Source organism: Panthera uncia, unplaced genomic scaffold (genome assembly GCF_023721935.1).
Source record: "Panthera uncia isolate 11264 unplaced genomic scaffold, Puncia_PCG_1.0 HiC_scaffold_1262, whole genome shotgun sequence".
In the NCBI taxonomy this organism is placed as follows: domain Eukaryota; kingdom Metazoa; phylum Chordata; class Mammalia; order Carnivora; family Felidae; genus Panthera; species Panthera uncia.
The window spans coordinates 7089-15240 of record NW_026057879.1 but is presented as its reverse complement, the minus strand read 5'-3'; the positions used below and the strand labels follow the sequence as shown (position 1 = coordinate 15240).

The 8152-nt window shown below is 41.1% G+C and overlaps 1 protein-coding gene across 1 annotated transcript in view; it reads right to left on the bottom strand.

Moving 5' to 3' along the window:
- LOC125916854 (keratin-associated protein 4-12-like) overlaps positions 1 to 8152 on the bottom strand; it is an 8482-nt gene that overhangs the window by 50 nt on the left and 280 nt on the right. Inside the window, 3 exon segments of the mRNA XM_049623118.1 lie at position 1; positions 3 to 334; positions 8105 to 8152. The exon segment at position 1 is cut by the window's left edge and continues 50 nt beyond it; the exon segment at positions 8105 to 8152 is cut by the window's right edge and continues 280 nt beyond it. Of these exon segments, the coding sequence (XP_049479075.1) occupies position 1; positions 3 to 334; positions 8105 to 8152 (381 nt within the window).

The following is an 8152-nucleotide window of genomic DNA, read 5'->3' as shown; positions in this document are numbered from 1 at the left end:
CAGCAGGAGGGGCGGCAGCAGCTGGAGCCACAGCAGCTGGAGCCACAACAGCTGGAGCCACAGCAGCTGGGGCGGCAGCAGGTGGTTCTGCAGCAGGTGGTCTGGCAGCAGGTGGGGCGGCAGCAGCTAGAGATGCAGCAGCTAGGCCTGCAGCAGCTGGAGCCACAGCAATTAGAGCCACAGCAGCAGGAGCCACAGCAGGAGGGGCGGCAGCAGCTGGACACACAGCAAGTGGGCCGGCAGCAGGTGGTCCTGCAGCAGGTGGTCTGGCAGCAGATGGGGCGGCAGCAAGGCTGGCAGCAGCTGGAGCCACAGCAGCTGGAACCACAACAGGAGTTGACCATGGTGTCAGAGGGTGAAGGTTCTGGGATGGTTTCCAGGAGAGTGAGGGGCTTGAGTTTGAAGTCTCCTTGTGCCATGGCCCCTTATATATGCCCTGAACAGGGTGATTTGTCAACACATCTTTCTTGTTTTTGTTTATCTAACATTTAAGTAATTATCACAGTACACAGTAATGTTTGTCTATGTAATGGTTTAAACTTGTGGGAAACAAATTTTCTTTTCTAGATGTGGTAAGTTCTATCTGGTCTGCTTTTCCTCCTGACTCATACCTGCTAGCATCTTCCAGACCACACTCTCCTCATCTTCCTTGACAGTGGGCTGTCATGTGATAGGTGGCATTTACAGTTACATTTCTTCCTGTCCCATTTCTTCTAGCAGTGATAGGATCAAGGCAGTTATATTTCTGGTTCTGCATTTCTTCCAATGATCAGTTGGGAAGAAATCCTATCTGCATAGTGTGGCATGGGACAAGAGGAAGAAGCTCTCTTTTGTGGGTCATTTTTGAACAATGAGGAAGGAGACAACTCTATGTGTGTATGACATTGCTGATTTCTGTGCCACTGGAATGGATTTTCTTGGATGTTTCTCCCTTTGGATCTTGTCCTCTGCCCCAAAACCATGGCAGACAATTATCTGTGTGGTCTGCATCACTGCCATGTCCCATCGCTCATTACGTTGTTACTTTGCTGTCATATATACTTGTGTTGTTTTTCCCAGTTGGTCTTTAGATTCTGGAAGACATAGCCTCGTTTTTATTCTTATCTCATTCTTAATTAAAATATTCTTCAATGGAGGAAAAATGGGCCCAATAATCAAAATGTGCCTCTCCTCAGAATTTACCTCTATAGCTGGGAAATCTATGGCACACATCTTTTTCCATCCACTTGAAATGTGAATGGATTTTAGTCAATTTAATTTAGTTACCATTTCTACTTATCCTCTATTTAGTGCTGGTCTAACCTGAACATGCAGCAAATCATCTGAAGGGCTTATTAAACATGGTTGGGACAAATCCCAGAGATTCTGCCTTAGAGTGGAGCCTAGGTTTGGCATTTCTAGCAAGTACCCAGATGGATGTTGATGCTAAGGACCCAAGGACCACACTTGGAGATACTCCTTTGTTCTGTTCATTCAGGCTTTGAGGAAGTGCCTCTATCAAGTTCCAGCCTATTTATAAAGCAGATTTGTTGAGTGGGTAATCCAAGATACACATGTTGCCAGTTCCTGGGGTGACAAATATGGTTTAGGGTCTTCTCCTTGGGAATTTACAGATTACTGTGAAGATCATACGTGCGTATGCACACCCATTCCCCCCCCCCCCCCCGCCCCTCTCCCCCATACAACTGTGCAACATCAAGGAACTCATAGTAGTATAATTTAACTAAAAGAAGAGTGTCTAAGACAAATTAGCCAAGGTGACAGTTTGGTAAAGACATAGATTTATTCATAAATAAATAATTCTAGTTACTGTTTCTTACTTACTTTGTATGATTTGTTTTACATTTTAGGAAAATTTTACATACTCTGAAAGGTACAGATTCTAAGTGTATTATTTGATGAGTTTTGACGAATGGATACACATCCATGTAATCCCCATCCCTATAAGATATAGAACATTTCCATTATCACTTTATCACTTTAGTAAACTCCCTGCCACCAAAGAGACAACAATTGTTTTAGTTCCCACATATCACTTTAGTAAACTCCCTGCCACCAAAGAGACAACAATTGTTTTAGTATTTTTTTTCACTGTAGATTTGTTTTGATGTAGAGCTTCAAACATGATATATAGCATCATTTCTTTTCTGTCTGGCACCATTTACTTGGCATGTGAATATTATTAATGTTGATACTTGTATCACTAGTTCATTCAGAGCTGTAGTGACAAAGTACCAAAACTTATTGTAACTACTACCAACCATCCTTGTTTACCTGGGACTTGATGGGGGTTCCAGAACTCAAAACTTTGTTAAACAGGGAAGTCCCAGGCAAACAGCAGCATTGATCACCTTCTGATTAAATATCTTAATTGGGACCATTTGAAGACCAAGACCATTGCAATATGTTTATCACAATAACTTTCTTAGCAAACACTGATTTACGTGTTTTTATTCCATAGGCTTGTGAGGCAAAGCTAGAGAACCTAAGGCATTTAAACAATTCGATTGTGAGGCAACATGGTGTCCCAAGGGGAGAGATTTTCACTTGATTTGCTGTATGGGAGATGCTGAGGGAAGAAAACCATAAAAAGAAAAAAAAAAGAGTTCTTAATACCAGGGGAGAGCTTTCTATATAAATCGAGAGAGATTAAGAAAACCCTTTTGTCATATATGGAAAGGCAGAGTACATTCTCATTATAGAGAAGTATGCAGAGAATCAGCCCCTAGACCAGTGGTTTGCAAAGTTGGCTGCATAATCGGATCACCTAAGGAGAGATAAAAATTACTTATGCCGACTTCTGCCCTGAAAAATTCTGATTTTAACTGATCTGGTGTATGGCCTGGGCATCTGAATTTTTTAAGCTCGTGAGGTATAATCTTAAATGCATGGCCAAGTTTTAGACCTCCTTAAACTGTCTATATCACACAGACTTGTGTAGTATTAGATTGGGAACAGAAGTAGCTACAATATTAAAATATAATTGGTAACACTTAATTAATAGAATTGTACCGATTTTGAATCACTGAACTTTGAGCAATATCAGACTGAAGCATCGATAATTCTCTTCACTCTTGTAAATCCGTCTTATGCCAAACAAAAGTCCTACATGGATAAGAATAAACAATGGGGCATGGACCACAAAGGGAAATTACTATAGACAGCACACTGAATTTTTTAAAATTGCATATCAAAAGCAAGAGAGACATCACTCTGTGTACTCCTTGCTAAAAATTTTACCCATAGTCTGGTGAGGTAGAATTGATAATTAACATCAGGACCATGCACACAAATTATGTATGGTCTACCTAAACTTTAGTATTTTATTGCATAGAGTAGATGGAGTGTAATTTTTTTCTTCATTGTACTTAAACATTTTAATTGTATATGTTATATAAATATATGTGTGAATATATATAATATAAAATAACACTTAAAATTTTTTTTGTTGTCTTTTTAGAATTCCACAAAGTAAAATATGGTAGTTAGGTAAACATCAATGAAATTTGAATGAGGTGGACCCAACTGATGTTTGCACCACCATCGAGGAACCTGTGTTGTACCTTCCAGAGAAACTGATCACATCTTATTAATATATCCTTTAAAGAATAACATGCAAAAAATAAAAAAATACCTGACCTTACTCGTCAGGTAAGACATATGTTAGTACTCATTATTATTTTAATAAATGCCCAGATACCTGGAATGTATTTTGTCTGTAGCTAAAATGTATTACCACTAGGTAATTATAGTGACTTAGTTTGTAGAATTATTATCTAAACAGACACATAAAAAAGGCATGGGTAATTGATAGGAAAGTTAACATATTTCAAGTCAATTAAGTTATTTTATAATAAAATAAGCTCCATTAAAATATTTAAGGATACACATTAACAATATTGCCAGTCTTGATATAAGGTAGTATGTGTAATTAAAGCAATATTTGAAACCATATAAATGCCTATATACCATTGATTGAATTTCCTTCAGTTCTCTAACTACGGTTGACCCTTGACCAACGCAGGGGTTAGAGATGCCATCCCCTGTGCTGTCAAAAGTCTCCACATAACTTTTGATTCCCTGAAAACTACTAAATAAAGTAAACTTTATTTATCAAAAAAATCTGCCTATAAATGGACTCACGTGGTTCAAACCTGTATCATTCAAGGGTCAACAGTATGTTCAATCAATTCTTAATCTAATATTTCTTCTTAAATTATAAATAGAGCAAACATTTAATTCACACTGAATTTATAAAAATTTGTATTATGAAGAACACATACACTGCATGGTGTATAAAAGATACATGTATAATATATAATAAATAATTATGACACAAACACTATGTACCCAAAGCACAAGTCATGAAATAGAATGTTGCCTTCACCAAGACCACACATCTCCCTCTTTCCACCCTATAAATGATCACTAACCAGATTTTTAAATTCTCTTTTCATTAACTTTCTTCATGATTTTACCACCTGGATATGCATCCCTAAACAATATAGTTTAGTTTTACTTGGTTTTGAATTTTATATAAAGGAATCTTAAATGTATTTTGATTCTTTCACTGAATATTATGCACATGTATTGAGGCATACTCCAAGAAGGCCCAATGATTTCCACCTCTTGGTGTTCAGGGTCTCATGTAAGTACCACCCCTTGAATAAATTGCTTCTAAATAACAGGATGTGACAACATCAAGTGATTGAGTTACAAAAGATTGTCATGACTTTCATCTTAATGCCAACTCTCTCTCTCTGTCTCTCACTGGCTTTGATGAAGCCTGGTGCCATGTGGGAGAGATTCTTGCAGCAAAGAACTGAGCACAATATCCATTCAACAACAAGCAAGGAAGCGAGGTCCTCCCTCCAGTGGCCCTCCAGGATCTGAATCCTGCCAATGACCACATAAGTGAACTTGGAAGTGGATTCTTCCACAGTTGAGACTTCAGGCGAGATCTTAGTGCCAGTTAACTAGCTGAGGAGACCCTTGTGAGAGCCCCACTGAGCAGCATCGGGATTCCTGATCCACAGAAACTGTGAGGTAATAACTTTGTGTCATTTAAAGTGGCTAAATAGTGAGGTCATGTTAAGTAAATGCATATCCAGTTCAGGCTTTTCTAGCACTACATTACATACAGGTGAGGAGGAAGGGATCAAAAGGTGCAGATCATATGCTAGAATACACGTAGTCATAAGCCCAAAAAAGCCAACTGGCAGCATATGATCCCGAGTAGGTCAAAGGGGCACTCTCTTTACCAAGGTAATAAGGAATTATCAGGTATGGGGTGCCTATTCTCTGAATACAGAGGTGGTGGAAAGGAATACTGTGAGAGAACTGGCCTCCCGAGGAATAATGGGGATGACATATCTCTGAATAGCAGAAGCCAGGTGGCAGCATTTAACTCTAAGAAGTAATGTGGATATAATTATGTGAAAGTCAGCGAGGTTGGAATGACAAAGGGGGCAGAATGACATGTGACCCTCAGGGATCTTCCAATATGGATAATAGAGCATGATGTCCCTTGAAATAGAATGTAGGCAACCAACTAGGGTATAGCTGTACTTGTACCTTAAATTTTGTACCTTAAGTTGTTTACCTTAAGCTCTGTACAGCTAGGGAATAAATGAACAAAAAGCTGAGGTCAGTGTTCCCAAAGGAAACTGATGATCCCTCATGCGGTTTGCAGACCTGTGCCAATTCTCAGACCTAGAAGCCATTGACCCATCAAAACAGAGGCCAGTCCTCTAGGATAAAGGACAACAGCAGGTGTGTATAGTAGAAATGTCTTTAGAATTTTCCCAAATGAATATAGAGCCATTTATGGTGGGGGTGGGGGCACTAGAATACTCATGTATTTGGATGCTGTTTGATATGGGATATGAGTTGACCATGAGTGCTAAATACACAAAGTGCCAGCATGGCCCCATTAGAATACATTGATCCAGATGCCATGGTTATAGGAGGGGTTCCCCACTCATCTTCATACCCAGTATTCCATTTGGGAGAATTTGCGCCTCCTTTTTCCAAAATTATGGGCTGTGTGCAGGTAAGGTCTTGGCTTTAAGAGAGAAAGCTACCTTGAGGCGACATGGTAAAGATCTGAATAAAAGCTCTGGCTGTCACCTTATCTTTTTGGGCTTCTAGTACCAGGAAATCAGCATGCAAAGTTAGGAGTTATGGGGGCCAAGAGGAATACATATAGCATTGAGATGACCCACAGGGGCATTCATGGTATTCCTGTTCCCAGGAATAACTGCAGATGGGCAAGTAGTGTCGCCTGAAGAGGACATAAAAACCATGGGCTTGGGACTCTCAGGGATGGGGATGTAGGTCACCGCACCAGACAAGTCAGCTAAAGGAGCAGAGAGCCTCCTCGTCTTGTTGGTTTTTCTAGAAATAGTGAAAAATCACATGAAGCAAGGTTACTAAGAGAAATCCATACACATGAGCAGAGGCAGGGGTAGTTATATGATATCCCATTCGATCCCTTTTGCCATAAATGCCCTTATGCACAAGCTGGTGAGAGTATGGACTGGGAGTGGCTCACACGGAACTGTAGTTAATTCTCTCAGATGAGGGAGGGGACCAGCCTGGGGATTTGTACTCTCCATCCTACATCTCGCCAAGGGTTGTGCAAAAGTAGTGTTAAGTGTATAGGGGCACAAAGACCTAAACCCTCTGCCTCCAAGAGGAGCAGGTATGTGACCCAGGCCATACTTGTCAAAAGTGGGGTCACAATGTAAGGCTGGTATTGACCTGAAACTGCATTTTGTCTTAGCCGCTTTTACTGCTTTACCCTGTTTCCCTCACTTTCTCATTGATTTCTCCAAGGAGCACTTCCTTATACATCACGTGCAAGAATGCATTTTATTTTCTGATTTTTAAAGAAAAAATGCAATGTAAGAATCACATTTGGGGATGGTCTCCCTTAAACATAGCCCCCATTAAGGAGACAGTTCCTAATCTGGTGAGCTATGTTACTTGTGGCAGTGTGTCCTGTACTTCAGGATATATGGCATTTTAAAAATAGGAGACAAGTATTCTAAAACCAAGTGTGCCAAAACTGTAGAAACAGCATCCTGTCAAAATATTCAGTGGTTCAGGGGAGAGTAAGTTCAGCAGTTGACCTGTCACCCTGTGACCATTCATATCATACGGAAATGTTTGAAGGCACTGTTACTGAGACTTGGAACACTGGTGTTTGGTTGACCTCAGGATCAGACCCCAAAAGAGAGGTTTGAGAAGAAGTAGTTTGTCTGGGAGGTGACCCCAAGTGGTGCTCTAGGGAAACTGATGTGATCCAGGGAAGGGTGGCAGCCAATCCAGGTTGGTTTCAAGAGCAGATGACTCCTGTGGGCCTCTGGGGTTTGTGCAGTGCTGCTGAGACCCTCTGGTCTCACATGTCTCACTCGAGGGGAAAGAGGCTAGAGTACTTACCCACCAAGTACTGCCCACTGGTTGAGGACTTCTCCCAGAGACTTCCTTCCCTGCTCTGTCCTTTGCGATCTGCTCCTTCATGTAGACTGAGCCCTCTGCAGAGAGTTCCAGGTGCTTGCTGCAAGCCACCATCCTATACTGTTAGTGTGGGAAGCGCTGAGGTCATAGAAGTGAAAATCCTGAAATTGCCTGCTATGATCTCCTCATTGTGCAGAGAATAGTAGAAGACCTGACAGCTAAGGGTGAGCATCGAAGAAGGAAAAAGAACGAGACACGATTTCTTGTATTTGTACGCCTGGAAAGTTAAGATTTATTTCACATATAGAAACATCTCCATATCAGAAAATCTGGCAGTAAACAGATATATCAATTAGGATGACATGTTACCAGATATCAGAGAAAATTCAACCTTTGTATTGATTTGGGATGGAGATAGTAACAAGGAGGTGGGAGGGTGGCAGAGGAGGGTATATTCGGAAGCCAACTAAGTTGAAAATCACTGGGAACTGAGGTTTTACAGTTGGCCTCACATGATTCAGCTCCCAGTTGGACCACACGAAGGAGATTGGCTGATGAAAACAGCAGGGTGCAAGTCAGGGCACTCAGCAGCAGCAAGAGCCACTAGAGCAGGTTGGGTGGTGGCAGGGGGTCTAGCAACAGCTGGGGCGGCAGCAGCTGGACACACAGCAGGTGGGGCGGCAGCAGGTGG